The sequence below is a fragment of the Bacillus rossius genome, chromosome 2 (genome assembly GCF_032445375.1).
Source record: "Bacillus rossius redtenbacheri isolate Brsri chromosome 2, Brsri_v3, whole genome shotgun sequence".
NCBI classification, from domain to species: domain Eukaryota; kingdom Metazoa; phylum Arthropoda; class Insecta; order Phasmatodea; family Bacillidae; genus Bacillus; species Bacillus rossius.
Genome location: NC_086331.1, coordinates 111619852 through 111641699, shown reverse-complemented (window position 1 = coordinate 111641699; position 21848 = coordinate 111619852). Strand labels below are relative to the sequence as shown.

The 21848-nt window shown below is 33.7% G+C and overlaps 1 protein-coding gene across 9 annotated transcripts in view; it reads right to left on the bottom strand.

Moving 5' to 3' along the window:
• LOC134529621 (probable peptidoglycan muropeptide transporter SLC46) overlaps positions 1-21848 on the bottom strand; it is an 82236-nt gene that overhangs the window by 17716 nt on the left and 42672 nt on the right. For 5 of the 9 annotated variants that reach the window (XM_063363911.1, XM_063363914.1, XM_063363915.1 and 2 more), the window contains 4 exons: positions 15836-15919; positions 15528-15684; positions 15379-15439; positions 9638-14908 (listed from right to left, as the gene is read on the bottom strand). The exons of 2 other annotated variants lie outside the window; for them this stretch is intronic. In XM_063363911.1, the coding sequence (XP_063219981.1) occupies positions 14870-14908; positions 15379-15439; positions 15528-15684; positions 15836-15919 (341 nt within the window). In that variant the 3' untranslated portion in view covers positions 9638-14869. Of the gene's footprint in view, positions 1-9637; positions 15440-15527; positions 15685-15835; positions 15920-21848 lie in introns of those variants that run through there. 2 more of the 9 variants (XM_063363916.1, XM_063363910.1) reach the window with 1 other exon arrangement.

Genomic DNA, 21848 nt, shown 5'->3' with positions numbered 1-21848 from the left:
ATAACTTGATGATATCTGGGGACTAAATTTGAAGGTGCTTGTAATTTATGTACTCTGTGCAGAGGGAAAATTCAACAAATTGCCTTTAAAATAAATTCTACGAGGCGAAAATTGAAAAGTGAACACAGTTTTGTGATGCCGAGCCTTAAGTAAATATGTTACAAAAAAAGTTAAAATTTCTGCTAGTAGTACATTCTATTTTTATGTACGAAAGATGCTTAAATAGCACCATTTTGCTCCTTAGAATACAATTTTTTTTTTCTACAGGGGGAGAGCCCCCGGACACCCCCTTTGTTAAATCCACCACTTATAATGATACTCTCCTTTGCCCCCCCATTAAATATTTGCTTCCTACGCGCCTGGTCAGGATGAAGGAAGTGTTGTACCAGATTTTGGGAACAAAGAATTTTCACAGAGTATTAGTACACCACCACATGATGGCAATAGTGTCAGATATGTTGAATAAAGTAGTTTGTATTTAATAAATAGTTTTCTTAATAAAAGTCATTTGACTAATGGTATTGTAACCATGGTTTGTTTTAAAGGCTTTGAAGAAAGATCTGTAGGGAAACATGATGATGGAACCTTAACAAATTTGTCTATTGAGAAAGTGTTATTGTGTAGGTACTCCAAAACAAGTTACTACAGTTTCAGGTAAATTAATTTGTGCAAATTATATCCAAGTTCATCCAAGTGCTTTGGAACCAGATCAATTGCCAATGTGCAAGTGATTAATATAAATTTTGCTGAATAAGAATATACTGTTAGGTTATATGCAACTTATTATTCCACCGTGAAACATAATTATGTTCTAGGTTATACTTAGTGCAGAAAAAAAAATTATGTTCTCAATAGGCGGAAAAAACTGACGTGTCCCGGCAAACAGCGTCCAGTGCTGGAGTGGCTTGAAGTGGGGTGAACACCCTCCCGGGGTGTGATGTCCTCAGTCGTCACTGTCGAACAGCTCCTGTAGTCGGGCAGAGATGGTCTGCGGCCTGCCCTCTCGCTGGGCAGGGAACAAGAAAGAGGAGGGATGGAAAGGCCGCTCCAAGAGGAAGATCCTAGAGTGTAATCCTCAAGAGGCCGCTCCAGGGGAAGAGGGATGCTGGAGTGTAATCCCGAGGGCCGCTCCAGCAAAGGATTCCAGTGCGTAATCCCGAAGGCTACATCGGAGGAAAGAGAGAGAGAATGAGAGAGGAGAGGAGAGGAGAGCAAGAAGCACAACACCAATATATGTACTCCTGCTTTTGTACAGTACAAGCCAACCTTATAAAAAGTCGGTTTCATTATCATTACAGCCAATATTTACATATTTAGCCTTTGCAGCATGTTCACTGACTATCCTGGTAATATGCTGATTTCTGAATCTCGAGATGCTCCCAACACGAGTGGAACCCCGCTCCTTCCCTGAGTAATGCCACAATGAATCACAATTATTTACATTCTGCAGCAGACGCCATCTATCGGCGCCGGATGCATCACCATCTAACAGGATAACTAGCTTAGGCATAGATATTATGTAAAATTACCCTGCGGTGTCGGGGCAGCCATGTTTGTTTCAGGGATGAGCATGCAGCACTCGCACAAGGGAGCCGAGGCCACATGCAGGACACGACAAAACATTGAAATAAAGTATTTTGCTACTGTAGGGTGCTACCTTGAAATAATGAAATAACCCCAAAAATAGTATTTTTCAAGTTTCTGATATTGTTTCTGATATTCTGTAAAAGGGGTGATGTAATATTCCAAGTAGTTCACTAGTATCTTGCGGTTTTTACAGTTAATTTAATTAATTACATTCAAAACCATGTCAAATTGGTTAAATTAGGTATGCTACATTTAACATATGTTAAGAAATGCATAAATGGCTGATAAATGTAACTAAATTTAAAGCAATGTTGCTGCTTTTCTGTACCGTCAGTTGGGGTAACATTGGCCCTTTGAGGGTAACTTTGGCCCAAGACAAAAAAAAATGTTAAATCATGTTACAACTCTTCCAAATATTTATTAGATGTGATGATACATATGTAACATATGAAATAAAATTCTGCCGAAAAAGATTTGGTCAAAGATTAAAGACCCTGAAAACAGCAATTCAATTTCCTATGGTTTGTAAGAAATGCTGTTTATAGTTTAGATTAGTAACACAACTGCCAAACTTGCTTTAGTTCAGCTACTTCATGCTGTAGCTCAGTGCACAAGTTCATGTGTATTTTGTACCAAAATTTTTTGATGCAGTGGAGGATCAATTGCAATTAAAAATATGCGAGTCCCTACTTTGCATCTAAACCCAAGTGTCAACCCTTCCTTGTTACGTGCAATAGCACATAACCTTGCATAAAAAGTAAATGGTTGATACTAGTATGCACAATAGAGACTCACATACATTTAATAAATCTTTATTTACCATACACTGCATAAAAATATCCAAATAAAAAAAAAACATGTAGAACCATAGGATCAAAAACACAATTTAAAAAAAAAAAAAACAGTGGCTTCATCAAAGTGCAGGCTTTTTAAAGTAACCTATAAACTGTATTTTCTCATAAACTAGTACGAATTCGTAAACACAAATTGCAAGGTAAAACAAGGAATGTATATAATAATGAAAAACATAATTTTCAAATTGTTATCTTGTTATTTACGCAAAAGCCGCCACGTTAGATTTTACTGTTCTATTACACAGAAAGAGATTTTAAACGCTTATCGTGTTCTAGACGTAGGCTTGCCAAGGAAAATCAGTGAGCTTCCAGCACAGTTCAAAATGACAAAAATCCAAAATCAGATTCTATTCTCAGATTAAGTACTAGTAACAAACATGAGCATCATCATACCTATACCAACGAAACAAAATTTCACCAATTGGACAATGCAATGCTTTTAATTAAGTATATACAAGTGTATATAAATCTCTATCATTTCATTTCATGTACAATAAGCTACAAAAATATATACCTATTAAGTGTGATCATAAACTAGTTAGAGAAATTGTTAATAATCTGTCATTAAATCACCATAGAATCAAACACTACTGAGTTCATATTTTTCAAGTACCTACACTTTTTTTGTGTTCTTGAGTAAAAAAATATTTTAATTGATCGTAAAATGTAATAGAAAATTTAAATTTAAATTATTTAATGAGGACATGATTGGGCTGCGGAACATTAAAAAAAAAGTTCAAATATGGTATCATGGTATCAGAAATGAGTGGACTTAAATGCTGAAAATTAAACGTAGGTGTAAAATCCCCATTACAATAACAATTTAGATGAATCTGAAGATAGCTAACTTGTGAGCTTAACCTACACATCAGGTCACCTTTTGTTATTGGTCACTGGTATCATTTCATTCCATATATTAAATTATAATAGAATGCAACCACTTAAAATTTTATACACATGCATCACTGTACAATTTACCCAAAACACTTAGCACTTTTTTGATAACCACTAAATTATGTTGCAACCTGAAAAACCAAATACCTATGTCAATATCATACTCTAATAAAATAAATAACCTAACTCTTTTCATGCAAATATGAACTCAGCTCTGTTTTTTCAAGATGCTAACACATGCACTTATCCTACTGGGAAGGTACATACTATTTCTATTATTTATGTATACATGCTGCACTAGCATTGACCTGATTTGAGGATAAAAATAACTGGGGAAAAACTATGTCAAGTTTAGGCATCCGGAATTGGACCTGAATAAGAGTTGGATGCTCCAGCTATGTGACCAAATGTGCTCTGTTCCTAAATCTATTTTTATTTCTTTAGTTTTGGGAGAGGTACATAGGTGAATGTCCCAGTGATAAGATGCCTAGTGTATTAATTTTTAACTAATTTTATCTTTCCCAATTATAGCCATTTGTTTTAAATGTTTTTTCAGGAATGTCTAACCATAAATTGTAATTTCATATTTCAGAGGAAAGAAGGAAAAATTTGCTGCAACAGTTGAATGTCCATCGTGCCAATAACCTGACACCAAAAGCAAGACATTTATATGGTGAAGCCAAATATTACAAAACAAGGACTGCTGTGCTGTCAAAAAATGTTTTTGTCTTTTAAGAAGAGGCTCTCAGCAGCTGAACATTACAGCAACTGTTTATCATCATGGGAACGGCTGAACGTTAATCCATTGACTTCAGCATTCATCAAGTCCCAGGTACAAAATCAGAAAAGACATCCAAATGTTATAGATTCACAACAGAGGACAAGATCTTGTTGTTGTCTCTTTTCAAACAAAGTGGCAAGACTTACAGATATTTGTCAAAGATTTTTGCCCTTCCTAGCAGAAAATGTTTGCTGAATTTACTTCAAAAAGTACCTCTTAAACCTGGCCTCAATGAACGGATATTACAGCACCTTGGTAAAACAGTGTCAAAATTGCAGCCTCTTGATAAGTACTGCACACTATTGCTTGATGAAATGCAGATTTCTGCTGGTTTGCAATACAACCGTGGAGATGATGCGATTGAGGGTTTTCAAGACTTGGGTTATGGGAATCGACAGCCAGTATTTGCCGATCATGCTTGTGATGATCCAATCAAAATTAAAACAAAGAAATATTATCAAAAGCATCGCACTGTTAACTAGCAAGTTGTATGTACATTGAAATACTTTTTCTATGTACTTTACTTTCAGTATTGTAGCTATTTAAGTTATGTTTTTACTGAATAAGATATAGTTAATTTTTGATATAACTACTGCAACTAATGTTAGTGAATGAGTTTTTTTTTGCACTTCTGTGTTTCATTGTTACTTCAGTGTTACAATTTCTATAGATTCACCTTTGTTGTAGGTATGTTCTTGACACCAGTCATTTGTGTTACATACTAGCCTTATTATATGTTAGGTTGCAATAGATTCTATTTATTTTGCAATTAAAAATGTATTTATCAAACAGTATTTGCATTTCATCAAAATAATTGCCTATCACATTTTTAAATGTCAGTGCAAGTATAAACTGAGTATCATATACATTTGCAGTAATGATTTGTGTGCATTTAATGAGGTACATAAATAAATTTTATGCAAATTTGTCAGCCACATGATTTAAGTTCAGACAATTTTATGTGTGATCAGTAGCTGAACTGAGTATGGAAAGATTTTGTGGCTTTTGCCTTACAATTGAGGCGGTCTACGTAAAACGGGCGTATAAGCAAAAATGATGTTTTGAGAAAACACAAAAAGAATATTTCATTGCTTTCTCCTGTTGTCATAGTAATCTTTTCTTCTTAACTTGAACTATTTCACTTTCATCACTTTCATTAGAGTCACTCATTTTAACTATTAATAATATAAATAAGCAGCATCACACAGGACTATCAAAACATAACATAACCACAAAACAAGAAAACCTGACTGTGAAAACCAGCTGACATCACCTCACAAAAACAGGTGTACCAACTTCAATTTTCAAGATATTGCGATGAAACTTGCACCACTGAATTCTACACGAAATGGCGGATCAAATAAAGCGATCTGCGTAAAAAGGGCGTATGGACCCATACGCCCGTTTTACGTAGACCGCCTCAATTATGATCACTAAATATATTATACACACATTATGTTTGTTTAGTATTAATAATAATGTACAGTATAGTTTTATCAAAGAAAAGGTAATATTTTGTGCCATGCCATTTCACATTAATTACAGTTACATGCAAAAATATAAAATTTACATTTTTATAAAATATATAATGATCACAATAGAAGTAAATGCTGATTGATATCCGCCTTTTTTGAATTTTCATCATATGTAACTGAATTAAATTGTTTTCCTGCAATTTTTTTATTAAAACTTGTGTGGAGTGTGTTCAATATTGCACTGCCCTAGAAAACTGTACTATGGATTTTAAATTTGTACTCTTTATGTAAATTGACCTATATTTTCACAGAGTTATAATGTCATCATAGTTGTATAAATTGTTTTTCATACTGTTTGTAAGCATTCGTGTTTTGTGATTGCTGTATATAATTGCAATGTGTTTTATTGGCCTAATTCTTGGTATGTATGCATGTTTGTTAGTCAGTGATGGTTAATGGGTGTAATATATAAAGACACTGCACTGGAATTTGCCTGAAATAGGAATGAAACAATTATGTGAACATAAACCATCACACCATATTTGTACAAAATCAGACTGCATGTAATTTATGTACCTATTTTCCTGTAAAGTTACTGATATGCTTAGTTAATATTTTGTAATGCTGCAGAGATATAACTGGTGTGTATATCCTTATGCAATCTGAAATAGCACCTAACAAATTATTAAAGCTTTTAATGTAATTGAACAAACTCTGTTCAAATATACCTATAGTGTGAAATTTTATGTTCAAGTTTGTGTTTCTTTTGTAATAAGAAAAACTTATTCTATCCTTCTGAAGTAATCTTACTGCCTCCATCACAAAATGTTTAATGTTAAAATTACGGCAGAGAACTATCCAGACAATTTTGTTTCAAAATAATACCTGTGCATTATGTGTAACTATTTATTAATACTGCACTTTAGTACAATAGTCCAATATAGTAAAGTGTATACCTATGGTGCATGTGAAGTAATACTGAACATAATTTCTTTGTGATGTAATAAGCAAGCATTTTTGTATGCTAAAAATAAAATATCTGAAATTTCTTATTTTAAAAGCTATATCATTTACCCGATTTTAGTTTTGTGCATTTGGAGAAAGTGAGTGTGATTTTGTGTAAACTTGGTAATAGTTTTGCATCTCTGGATAATTTTTTTTTGGGGTTGAAAGGTTTTTGCACTGGTTTTGTAAGTACATGTGTTTAAATTTTACCTACATAATTTTTTGTAAATGTAAATTTAAGTAGTTTTGAGAAGAGACTTTGTTAAATAAATTTTCATACTAACAGTTATAAATATAAAACAAACAAACAAGGTAAAAGTACTGGTCAAAATAAGCTTGTATTGTGAAGGAGCAAGTGAAATCAAAATGACTTTATCAGTGTTTTGTATGAACACTGTGCTGAAAAGTTTGATTAACAGCTAAAATGATGATCAAAAGTGAATTTTTTTTTAAACACAATAGTACATATAATTTACTCTCTAAATATAAATACAATCATAATTTATTAGTGTGCTTAATTTAATTTCCGGATAGTTAATTCCAAGGAATTAAATTATGCACACTATTTCTAAAAAAAATTAGTTCGGAAAACTGACACAGCAGCGCTGTAATACGCGTTCAGTTCAGGCTAGGAAGAGTCACTTCTATACCCTGTATGTTCTATGGGTGCCAGTCACCTTAGCTACGCCACTGACAGCATATTTTATCTTTCCCTTGAAAGCTATTCACCTACCTTCACTGCCAATTTACTTCAGCCCAATTAACGTAGTACACAGGTACATTACGCATGAATATGTGCGAAGCCCACGTGTTCAGGCAATGTTTATGTTACGCCATCCTGCAAGTCAGCAGTGGCTCTGGTGAGAAACGTCAGAAGCTTCCAGGGCTAGTTTACCTCGTTGTAACCAGGATGTGCTAGAGGCAAGTCAAGTTGTTAGCAATTCACAGCATACTTTCATTTCGTAAACCACAAAGTCAGAAATATGTTTACAGGTTAAAAAATATTTCTTGTTGATAAAAAAAAATGTTATGTTTATGTTTTTTTAATATCTCCAATATTAATAACATCCTGTTTTGAACTCAAAAACGTTGTTTGTGCCTCTTTAGTGCCCAAAACCTGTTATTTCCACAATGCGGCTAATGGTTTTTTTTTACGTTGATTTAAATTTAGGATGTGTATTCTCAAAATGTAATTCAAACTTTCATTTACATATACTTTAAATGTACAGTAAATTGATTTTAACAGGAGCAGTATCTCGATTAAAATGGTACTCAACAAGAAAACATCCGTGGTTGGAAAACAAACTATTTTAATTAACATACAACGATTTGATTAGTACCTATTGTTATCATTCGTGCTCTGTTTTCATGGAATGAATTAGGGTGTTATTTCGAGGGGTAGGTGTAGGCAAGTAGCTTAAAAAACGCTCCCAAATAAACAAGTTCACAATTTTTTTTTATGCTATAATAAATCCAACCATTAGATTTTATTTCAAATTTTACCAAACATTTATTTTGCATCTTCATGCTATAATTGAAAACATAATGAAAAAAACTAATGGTTTGTTTAAAATAAAACCACAAGCAATAGTGGCCGGATCACTCGTCTACCACCAAGGTGATCTAAGCTCATTACCAGCGTCGTCACACCTGGATTTTTGACAAGTGGAAGAGGCGATGGATGTCGCAGTAAAACAGTAAGTTTTCTCAATGTACTCCCATTCAACAATCCACACATTTCTCAATGATACATTATCATCTCATCAACTCCCATCGGATCACAGTAGAAGCATCCAGAAGGAATCCACTAGGAATTGATTTTCCCAAACTACTAACTCTGCTAATACCAATTCTAGGATTGCGTTTTAAAAAATTTATTAAATACAAGACCTTAAACCTAAGACCTAGGTACTCTTAAAATAACACATGTTACCCCAGTTCAATTATTTACACTTATTATCAGTGTAAGCAATTTAAAACTAGTGAGCTAATTCAGGAAATATTGCAATATATTTATCATCATATTTTAAAACATCTTTAGTTTATCAATATTACAAGTTCGGAATTTGTACATTTTATTTTAAATGTGTTACTTACATCATACATCTGCCCCTTGAAGGTATGCTGTTCAATTAGCGCAGTTTTGAAGTAACAATGCCAATAAATTATGGCATGAATTGAAGTAGCGAGGTCATAAATTCGAAGTAGCACTGTTTTCTTTTACTTGGATTTTTATTTCCGTGCCTGCATAATGTCAATGGCACTCGTGTAGCATTGAATACAATGCAACAAATTAATGTGAAGAATCAACAATATTTTATGCTTTTTTAATTCTTATTATAACTGAAATATATATCCTATATCAATAACATTATTTTATAACTTAGAAATGTTGTTAGCGCCTACTTAGAAACGCTATGCTCAAGCAGGCACACTTACCTGACTGGAAAATGAATTATTTTAATTTACCGTTCACTCTTATGGAAAAAACCACATTTGATTAGCGCTCTGTTTTTCTGGAACAAATTAAGAACCTTACTTTGAGGGTCAGGTGTATTATAGTTAATCTTTTTATGGTTACCAAGTGACTAAATAATGTTCTAATAAGATTATGATTACTTAATATTATTTATTGTATATTTAGCATACAAAACCAAAATATTAAATACTGCTGCACATGAGATTTGAGGCAGTTTGTATGTTGTTTTACCTGAGTGATAAGAGTTCATAATGGTTTTTTGCTTAAGTGGTAGATACTTGAATGTAGTTCCAAAGGGAGAAATGTTCTTGCATATATTATGACAAGATTGTATGTAATGAGAACCAACAATAGTTTCAATGCAGTATGTTTTAAAGTAACAAAAGACAGTAAAATAAATTTATATAATAATTTTAAAATGTAGTTATGAGAGAAATGTTTTAGGAACTTGGACTGAAACTAGTTCCCTATAAACATACAGGAAAGAACTGGGTCTAGTTATAATTAAATTTCCAAGCTCCGAGTACATATGTATACAATAATAAATGAAACAAAAAAACTCTGTAATCACAAAACAAAATCAGAGATAAACATTTATTGGTACTTTTCGTACATCAGTTTACTAATACATAAAAAAAAGTTACTAATTATATGAATTACTTTTAATAGCTAAATGTGAACTACCTTCTGGCAGGCAATACCCTTTTTATAACAAATTGATATTATTGGAATGTTAATTATTTTTAAATAAAACATTATAATGCTTGTTTAATAGAAATACACCCAATTTCATCAATTACCCATGAAATAAAAAATTAAACAAGCATAGCCATCCACCATACATGCAAAATAATAGTTAGTTCCCAATTAGTATCAAATAGTAATTAGTTTAATATGTTTTATACACCAGCCCTTTACATTAAAACTGATAAAGCTTTTCCTAGTTTTATCATAGAGCAATTTCCACAATTTTAAACTAATAATCAAAATAAAACCCATGCAATTAAAAAAGATAATTTCAGTAGAAATTAATTTATGAATACTGGTATTCTGTAAATGTTTCTGTTACTAAAAATATTTAAGTGGTATTTTAAGTCTATTATTAAGCATGGGTAGTGTTAAATTGTATGTATAAAAAATATTCTGCATACCGTCAGACATAGGTAATAATAAAAAAACTGCTACAACACAAAAATCATATCTGACTATAGTTAAAAAGTACATTTTTTTAATAGGCAATTAGATGTATATTTCAAGCAAAATAAACTCATTAAATGTCAATGTTTTTAGACAAAATTATATCTAAACTAATTTTCTTCAATAATTTACTAAAGAGGAGCTGGCAACAATAAAAACAAGCAAGTCTCAAAAGTTAGGTAATGTAGCAATAATAACATCACAGGAAATCCAAGCTTTGAGGCACACATGATTCTCACAATGTGAAGTACGTGAAGTTGCAGCATGTGAAGTCAATGGTGGCACAGTAGAGTGAATACAAGGTTATAACAAGGATGTAACTAAGCAGTAGCTATCTTTTGTGGCTAACATACGCTATGACTACACAGGTAACACATTGCTTGAAGAATCGACATCATGGATGTATACCTAACATATAATCTATACTATATATCCTATTATATGAAAAAAACTGAGAAGAATTGACTTCTTTCACATACACATGAATATAGCAGCACAATCAATATGTAGACTAAAACTGCTTTATACTTATTCATAATTTAAAACTGATATTCTCATTTCATCATCATAAAAATATCCACAAACACTCAACATCAATTAAAAAAGTTGTACAAACTTTGGAAATACCTTATTTCGCAATTCAGCACCACCAGTATAACTACATATGTTTTTCCTACACAAAGATGTATATACAGTACTCGCACGTTATGCAGTAGCATAAATTTGCTCTGTAACTATCTATATTTATTCTACAGTTCACACAAATCATGCTTGGAGTCAGTTTCACATGTGACTTACGGTGCACTTTGCGCACTTTTGTGTCCAGCACACTTAAAACATATTTAAATAGAATACTCATTTTAGTCCAGAGTAATGAAACTGTTTTAAAACTAAACAGATTCTTTCTTTCTCTGCTGCATACAGCATAGTCTTCTGTACTTATGGTTGAATTGGTTGTGATTAAATGTTAACAACCATCAATATTCAATTTTTTTTTTGAGGAAATGATCATATCTCTGGGTTTAAAGTTTCTAAAACTAGCAAAAAATTTTGCCTTATATTTATATCAATACAGTTTTTGTTTGTCTTACCAACAATTTCTTGAAGAATAGTATCAGAAAAAATAACTGGAAAAAATCAAGTACACCTCTGATTTAGTGCTCTACTTGACTATTAATACCCTGATGTTTTGGTGTAATAATACTGTGCAAATACAGCTGATTTTTGAACTCCAGTTGCTAACAGCTATTCCAACTGTAGCATGAGGCATTGGAAGCACACAATCATTTTCAGATTGGTCTGACTCTCAAACACACTCGTTGGTTGGCAGAACATCTGAACTGCAGTCAGTCATTACATTCAAAATCATCATCTGAAGTAAATTTCTTGAGTGTCCTTCAAGATGCTTGTTTCCATTAAATGCCATTGCAAAACATACCCAAGTGTTAACTATGGACTAATAATTATGCTAAATTCTTAAAAATAGTTTAAAATAAAAGTTACAGTAGTAGCCTTATTTTTGACAAACACAGAAACCCAAAACACATGTATGTAAGTAGGTTGAATACGTGAAGGTATTAGCTTTCCCTTTTAAGCTATGCTTACACCTAAGACATGTTCTTCAATTAATTTCACTTTTCCACAGTTTATCTGGTGTCAGAAATATCATACATATTTTTCCTCCTAACTGTATTACCCTTTGATCAGCCAATTAGTTGGAATATAACTTTCCAGACAAGAATGGCAGACATTACATCGTGATAGACGTCTCCAGTGTGTGGGGTGATCCAAATTCCTTTTGGATCCTGCGCTGGGGACTAGAGGAGTCGCGACAATCGCGAGTACACATATTTGCCTATAAATAACGGTAATTCAGGATGTCTGATTTTTCTAGCATCATACTAAGGTAGTCGACATGACCTTGTCTTCCTACCACAATGGTTGAATCCGAATTGTAGTGCGGGAAGATGTCTTCTGAATTGTGCTGCTACATATAGACAGACTTGGTGAGGTAGTTACATTATATACAACTTTACAGCTACCTGGAGTATCTACAGTTACCGAACCCGAGTTGTAGTGGTAGTTCACCAGTCCTTCTACAACTTGTATAATACTGATCATCTTGGGGAAATTACCAGTAGTCCTGAAGCTACAAAAATTTACTGTATAAGTGTGTAAAAAATACATCAGGATATTGCATTTGTCATGGTACCAGTTTACCCAATACACAAATTGTTTAAATGCAACAAATAGTAGCAGATACTCTAATTGTAATGTTTGCCAGCTATTGCTTCTCAAAATCTGTCTTAGCACAAAACATCATTACACGCTGGCTGTGGTGAAAGTTTATAAATTAAAATGCTACATGGTAAAGTTGGAATAAAGTTCACTCAGGTGACAACACAATTTTTCTTCAGATTTATGCAATACAACACATTCTTCATGTTCATGCCAGTTTGAGTTGTTTTGTCTTATTGTTGGTAGCGCAGGTTCACGATTACTTCATGTTTGTCTTTGTCTGCTTCTGACACTAATATGTATTGTTCATGTTCGATTTCACTGTTATTAGTCCTTATGTTTCAAAAAATTTATACTAAAAAATAAAAACTGAAACATGCAGCACAGTTATTTAGAAATAAAACAATTAACACAGTGCCATGATAACGCATTATGCTGGCAAAATGGTGTAAAAGTGCTACTAAGCTAGATATGGTCCCGTGTTTCTAGGAAGGACTCTAAATACTTTTCCTTTCACTCTAGTGGAGTGTTTGATATATTAATAATAATCGTAAAAATTTCATTAATGTTGATAGCTCCTTTAAATCATTAAAATTAATAGTATAAACCAAAGTAAGAAGGCACTGTGGCCAAAAACATTAACACTATCAACAACCTCCAGCCAAAAAAAAAAAATTAGATATACAAAGTAAACTACAATTAAGAAGTTTAAATTGCATTTATTTGATTGTGGAATATTGAGTAGAAGCACGCACGAATTGAGAAGGAAGCAATCAATTTCTGTGGCACAAGGGAAACTTTAAGAAAAATTCTGTAGCAATAACCACGACTAAAGTACCACTGAAATTACAAACAATGATGGAAACTGCAGAATCAAACTAATGGCATAGAGCAATAGCAAATGTGTTACAATAAAGCATTTATACCAATCCCTCACTTAGTACATCTTAAAAATGCGCAAATCCATTTAGCACAATGTTAATTTTACTGTCCCGATCTTGAATAGCACATCTGTACATTTCAGTTAGCACAAAATCACCACAGGCAAAAAAAAAGTCAGGCATGACGCCACGAAGTCTGCTTCAACTTAGTAAACAACAGATGTACAATGGCATACATTAGTCATACAAGGGGAAAGAGATGCGTGCACAGGTCTGACTAAGCTATTGTCTGTGTACAAAAATCAGCTATGGTAAGTTCAGTTGCGGCTTGGAGTGTACAGGACCAAATGTTTTTATGTCCGTGCATATGCCGCCGGGCTGTACCGCTGTCGCCCGGCCACAGACCAGGCTGTGAAGAACTTCAGTCCAGCATGCACAAAACAAAGCAACGTCTGCCCATTCGTCTGCCGGTAACTTGCGTGCGCAAGCACCTGCAGTTGGAATCATAGTGGAATCATGGCTTCCAAGTGAGAGCATAATGCATCGTGTTCAAGTATTTGAGTCAAAACTAGAAGCATTAAGGCAAGCAGAATGTTATGAAGGCCACACTTATGTTGGTCGCACTTTAGTTTTAAGTAAGTCAACTGTGCACAAAAGTCTGATGCTGTTGGTTGTACTAGCGGGAATATATTTGACATTAGATCCCGCAACGGAAATGAACAGACGATTTACATGGAAAAGGTTGTTAAATGGTACAATGAAAAAATAATCATGGGCCTGACAGGATTGGTGTGAACCAAGTGGTGATACGCGAACAAGCACTTTAATTTTTGAAAAATTAAAATGTAAATATTCGGACAGTAATATTCGTTTCACTGCCAGTAAAGGATGGTTTGGAAAGTTTGTGGAAAGGTACACAACATGAATTGAAGGTCATGCCTGAGCAGGCAAGCCAACCAGCCAACTGACGATAAGTACATAATCACCCATCTCCAGTGTCGTATGTCATACAACGTATCTGATGGTAGGCTTATAAAGATAAATGGTGTGACATATTTATCGCTGAGTGTTATTCTATGTATTTATATTATGTAAAGAATCTTTCCCTACACATTTTGGAACACATTAAGTAAATTATATTAGCCTTGCTATTTATGGAGACTACTGCTTCATAATACACGAGTTTGAATAACACAAACATTTTTAGGAACACATTAGTCATGTTAAGTGAGGGATTGGTGTATTTAATTTTGTAGATAGCTTGGGTGTGTTATGTAAAAAGAACAAAATAGGTTCTCTACTCATTTCCTCACCCTCTCACCAGTGTTGATACGTTACACATTTTGTGCAGGATCATGCAACATCACCAGGATCATGCAACATCCGAGGCCATCCCACCAACCAGTATGTAGTGCATTGTGCAACTGGCTAGTCTTATTCTTAAAGCGATAAAGCTTACCTTGATATTATCAACATTATTAGATGTTTAATGAGGCCACCGGATAGGTACCTGGCAACTGCAAAACTAACATTAGTTCCAATGCAAAACTTAATGATTGCAAAATTGAAAGTTAAATCAATTTTTTTTAAAAAGTGAGTAAATTTTAAAACTAACAAAAATTTAAAATCGATAAGTGAATAAGTATTTTTAAAAGCATTAATAAAATCAATCAGTTAAAAAGTATTTTTTAAAAGCAATAATACCAGTCTGAAACACAGCCCCAATCAGTCTCAAAGATTTAGTTTGTTTAATAATGCACTACACAGCTTCACCTTTGACCTCACAAAGCAGCTGTGAAAGCATTTTAGCACCTTTAGATAGCAAAATTTTCGGAAAATGCCATGCATTATCGAGCTCACTTAAGAGACAGTTACTTAAATGAGTAAGGGATATAGCATCCATATGTACCTTAGCATGAAAACTTATGTCTGGGTTTCTTTTGAACAAGCTCTGTTTTAAGTAGAAATGGCAAATCATTTACTCTACCTCTATCAAGGCAGTGTATTGAGGTTCTGCACTGAAAAATCGCTGAATTGTATACACAACACTGAAAAAAAAGAAGGTAAAATGAGAACACAATATTGCACAAAAAACTACAACCAAAATGTGTTAAAAACAATAGTGTGTATACATACCCCAAAATCAAACTGTCGATGAAAAACAAGCCTGCAGACAAGATAAAACATGCGCCAGGAAAGGTATGCAATGTTTTATTGTAAACTAATGTGTACAATGGAGATGCAACAAGAGGGGTCAGAGATTCCAGAGATGATATTATGGAGAAAACTTTACCTGCAACAAAAAAAATACATTTTACTCAAGATTTTTAAAACTTAGGCTAGCTTGCACAGTCATGACTTTAGGGAAAGAAATGTACTTATCGACTGTGCGAGCCAGCCTTAATATGATATGCTTTAAATCCTTAAGTTGACAGGAAACAAACCTATTTCATTAGATGGTACAGTGGTAGAGAGAATAGCACGGCATAGTGGTCCTGATATGCCACCAATAACACCCACTCCAATTGCTGGAAAATAAAAATTTAATTCATTACATCATCCCACGCATCATGCAAATATGTATTAAGTAACGCAAAAGGTTTTCCTGTCAGGAATTTCTGAGATCAAATCCACAAATAGTGCCGCTATGAGATTCATTTTTCATATCTGTGGTAAACCATGGCTATGTAAGTCAGTAAAGCTATATTTGCAGTATGTTAGGCACTAAAATAATCTGCAATGGCTGTGATAAAGAAGATAAAAAATCTCATTAGCATAGAATATTTTGTCTTGTGTAGTAACATTTTAGCCTAACAAATACAAGTTTAAGAAATAGACAAGTTGTTTTTAAAGTACTTATCTGGAGTGCAGCTAATTATGAAAGTGGAAAGCTATTGGTTTCCTGGTTAAGAAAACAACAGTATTCTTTTAAATTTGGTATCAATCATAAATGCTGAAAATCGTTTGGCAGAGGAGGGGTGAAGTGGGGAGAGAAGATATTATTACTTGGCATCACCCTCCCATTTGGTGTGTCATATGTGTGGTATCACTGTTGTGTGTCAGACTTTGCATTTGTTATTGCTGGTGTGATGTGGGACAGGTTGGCAGTGATGGCATATAATGATTTTCAAGTAATCATTATACCAATTATGATGACAGTTAAAACTCATTTATCCAGTCCAGACTAACTGGGTCCAATGGCAATCTAGATAATGTGGTGATAAGCCAAACTAAATCTTTAAATAAGCAGACTTACCTTTTACTACAATAAAAATTACATAGTAAACATGCCCTATATTGTTTAGAAGTCATCAAAAAATATAAAAGTAACTTTTCACTTAACAAAGAATTTGTCACTTTCTTTTATTTCAAACATGTATGGCTTTTGAATAAAGCACGGTCAGGTACATTATCTTGTGCTAACCATCTGTTTGCATAGATGTAGAATACAATTGTCATTTTCATGCTAATTTTTAAATAAATTGTCTACCAATCTGATCTAGATTATCTGGAGATCCGGATCAACGAGAGTCCGATAAACAAGATTTTACTGTAGTTTATGAATAATTTATAATTGTAATTTGTTACAATTCAAAGTAACTTCAAATGATATGTAATCATTACTTTCTTACACATTAAATGTATTTTCTTCTAATTTAATTTTCTTGTAATTTAATTCTTAATAATTTTTTAAACTGTTGCTATTACAATATAAGTTTGGATAAAATTCAAGACAGCTAACTGATTAAGAATTGCAGCAGTAAATCTACGTATATAAACAATTAGCTTATCACGATGCATCATTATCTTTGGTTTCTGTCTCTGTCATAGAATAAAATCTTTGCTCCATTATAATTTCTGAAAGAATAAAAAGTGTCTATTGTTGGAGGAAATGTTATAATCTACACTAGCTTTTAGCAAGGAGGAAACAGGTGTAGTGTAAGAATATATATAGTACACAATTTTGTTTAGTAATTTTATGGATGAATCGGTGCAGTTCTATACACTGCTTACTAGTTTAATGGTTGTAAGAAACTAACTGTGTAGATACGTTATTTCAAGGTATATATAACCTTAGTAAATGGGCAGTTATATCTGTGTTCAGCAAAACCAACAAAAACTACAATCAGATGAAGAAATACAAAAATTGCTACATCAGACAAAACACCAAATGAATTTAGTCATGAGAAGTCTTTTTTTGTGTGTACTTATTTGCGAAATTCTTTTGATCTTAAGGCAAGCAGTTTTTAGTATCAACATGCTATTTATTACAGCAATGAAAATGTAATTATTTTTGAACGAAGGTATCAAAATAATAAATAACCTTTAAAAAGTACAACAAATTTAAAAATTGAAGTAAATTAATTACATGTAATTATAACTGTAGATGTAATTTTACTGATTACTACTTGTAACTGAGCCCAATTGCATTTATCTGCGGATTTTACAAACACTGCAGTATTGACAGAATTTTTTGTAAGTTAAGTTACTTCAGTAAGTTGGTGACATTACGTACATTTTAATACTATCTTTATATTATTTAGTACAATTTTTTTAAATTGGTTATTGCATTTATTGCATTGCATTTATTATTTTAAAGTCATAATGTGAATAAGTCTAGGCCCTCTATAATGTTGTCGTTGAATCTGGAGCTATTACCTATTTATGCAAAGGCATATGCCATACATAAAGCTTTCCGCTGTACCCGCCAAGTAAGAATTATGAATCCTGTGATTATCTCAGGCACTCTCAGTAAAATTGCAAAACCCTTGGATAATATAGTGTTGATGGTGGACCATTTGCAGCCAGAAACTATGTTTTAATTTATTTTCCTACGGCAGTCTGGGATGACAGTATATGGATGTATACTACAGGTCTTGATTTTTGAGTTTAAAAGGGATCAACTGGTAAAACTGAAACACAAAACCTAAGCCAGAAAAGGTTCCTATTGTGAACTAACAAGACATATAGGAATAACACAAAGCAAGTAGAGACGTTACAAAAAAAATTTGGGTCGTTACCACAACGCCGAAATACCACAACGCCGAACGTACAATAACGCCGAATACCATAACGCCGAATTCCAAATTGACCACAACGCCGACGACCCGAAAACTGCTGTGTACCACAACGCCGAATGACCACAACGCCGAATGACCACAACGCCGAAAAATGTTGCTTCGGGAGTGCCACATGAGCAAACTGAAAACAACTTAATGAATTTATGTGTGTTTCTTAAAAGTACCTTAACGCCGAAATACCACAACGCCGAATACCATAACGCCGAATCGGTAATTGACAATAACGCCGAATTCAAAGTTGACGATAACGCCGAAATCCATATTGACCATAACGCCGAATCCATACTTGACCACAACGCCGAATCCGTATTTGACCACAGCGCCGAATCCGTATTTGACCACAGCGCCGAATCCGTATTTGACCACAGCGCCGAATCCCAAGCGTGTTGCCTACCAGCCAGGAACCTAAACGCAGTATTTGGAAACTTATTTTATTTATAACGAAAGCAGCAAAGTTTAGAATCTTATCTGTAGTTGTAAAGTGGCACAATTAATTAAAATAAATTATAATTGTCAGTTATTATATGAATTGTTAGCGAAAATTAGTAGCCCCGGATACTTGGTGATCGCAATAGTGATTTATAAAATCATTCCTCTCGATCTGTCTCCTCAGTTACTGCTTCGTTATCATTTCACTATAGCATTTAAACTCACTTCCATGTATCATTATTATCCCCCATGCCTAAGTTTCATTGTGCACTGTGGAGGTACAAATATAACTGAAGTAGCTATTCAAACGCTTGGAAAACATTTAAGTCTTGCAAGATGACTACATAAAATAATTATGCATTGTATTAAGGTGGTTTGGACGCAATAATAGTTGTAGTTTTATATTTGTACCAAACAATGTCAAACTTTTAAACATTGATTCCGGTTTTCAATGGTTTCCCGAAAGGCTAATACTGAAATGGCGCGGTTGAGTAATTCGGGCGTTTTAGGGTCTTGAAAATTACATTTCATAAATTCCTTACATATCGCAGGGGTTTCTGAATTTTTTCATGTTAAGAATAAATCTTGTTCTAGCCGCAAATGCGTACTTAACTGCGATATAAATGTGTTTAACAAAATAAAAAAATAAGCATATTATACCTAAAAATTTTATCTTGCACCATTCGTATTTATGTTACAGATTTTACTAAAGTATAATTAGCGAACATATTTTGCTGTTTTTTTTCATTCCCAGGGGCTTTATCTTGAGCCTAGCATAGATATAATTTAGTGTGATTGCAATAAATAATAAATTAAATATTATTTACTTGGCTACTGTAAATTTTATGCACCTAATTATAAATTTATCTTATTAAAGCGTAGCAACGAATTTGTAAAATAGCATGTATGTAAACTGATAAAGCTAGAGTTAGGTCCCGTTCGTACGTTTACTGCGTTCAAGAAAGGTAATTGGTTTGTGCATGAGCTCAAGAACAAACTATTCTCTATACCGCGAGGGTAAACGTTGCTTCCGAAGAGCCCGCTAGAATGCGTGGAGTGCTCTGCTAGGAGGTGCTTGGAGCGGCCAGTGTGCTAAGGAAGGCGCGCTGTTGTCACTTACTCGTCTGTTCTTTTCCAAGTCAACGAAGAGCGCCGGAAAGTCCAGAACACAAAACGTGACAACTTCGTAGTCGACAGTGTGAATATTTATGTAAACTAAATATATGTATGTTCAGTTCGAAAGCGTAGGTCAGATATTCTATTGGGTTTGCCATAAATATACGTTGCCGTGATGCAGTAATTACTGTGCGTATAGTGAAAAATCGTTACGTTTTTCTAGTAAGGCCTGTTCTACAATGCAACGGTAACAGAACAGACGGGACCGAAAACGAAAACGGATCGTTGTTCCGTTCCGTCCGTATTTTTCTCTTTCTACAATTACACAGACCCGTAAGAAAAACAGCCAGTAAATAGCAAGCGTGACGTCACATAAAACTAAGAGTATCAAATTAATTACTTTCTAAATCCTTGTATTATATGTACGGTAGTATATCTGGAAATATAGAAATAGCCATTTGGAAAGGAATTCCGATATAATGGAAGGCATAACTATCCTCGCCTTACGTTTAAACATTTCCTTTTAAAGTTTTTCTCCATCTTGTCATATATATAGTAAATATTTTAACCATGAAAATCAGCAGTTCGTTAAAATTCGTCACGAAGAAAAACACGCAAAGAATACAAACACTTGTTTCCATTTTGTTTCTGTCAAATAAAAATATATTAATTTAACAAAAATAAATCAATTTTCAGTTGTAGGAATGAAAACACAAACGTAGCTTGAGAAAAGCAGTGAAAAAATAACGTGCTCATATTGGTCGAACGGAGCAACATAAACGGAAGAGCTCAGCATTGCTGAACTGGTCCATGCGGGTCCGTCTCCGTCTGCGTGCTCTTGTAGAAGCTCTGTTCCGTGGGATTCGTCTCCGTATCTGTGTCATTGTAGAATGGGCCTAAGATGTCTTAATAGTTCTGTTACAACAATGGGGTGAAGGAAACAATCGTACTGTCCCAAGAAGAAAACGTATGCTCAGAAGTCGAAACTTGAGAGTGCAGCTATCGTGCATAGTGATCCTGTAAAAGCAATAACGCTAAAATTTATTTTTATTTTATGGCCGTACTAATATAAATAAAATCCTGCCAGTCAGTCAGAAGTGATAAAGGCAAAGAATGTGTCGCAAAAGCATTACGGTCGTACAATTAGTATATCTAACTATTATTAAACATACGTTAGAAAATAGCGAATATGTTGCGGACATGTAGACATGTTATAGCTTTTTAGAAAATGTTTTAATGATAGCATTTTAACAGTGCAATATTTTTCAATGCATGTTATACATATTGTACTTACATTAAATAATATTTCCTTTAGTTTATTGTAAAATTCTTATGATGTTAATTTGATTAGGCTTTTATAAATATACTTTAATTGGTGCATTTAATTCAGTTATAGTACTAACACCTGAAGAATATTTGGTGGTTCTGCAATTGACAAATCAGCCTCCATCCAAGGTAATCTGGGTTCGACTTGCGGTGGGGTGGACATCGGAATTTCCAACAAGAGATAGTGGCGTACATTGCCGGTGGTCGGTAGTTTTAATCGAGATACTCCCACGTCTGCCACCCTTATGATCCACCATTGTTAAATTCCCACCCCGTTTTATCTTTATTGGCGCTGATTATGTCGATTAAGTAGGTACTATAAACCTCACATTTACTAATGTATGCTTTAAAAATAAAGGACTTCATTGTTGTGTACTTCTATGCCATGTTTTTGTTAACATACAGCTCAGAATTATAAGAACAACTACTGAAAACTTCCTAGAATATCAGTGCAATGTGACTTACTTTCCAGTGTTAGAAAAACTGCCTCTGGACTGAATTTTAA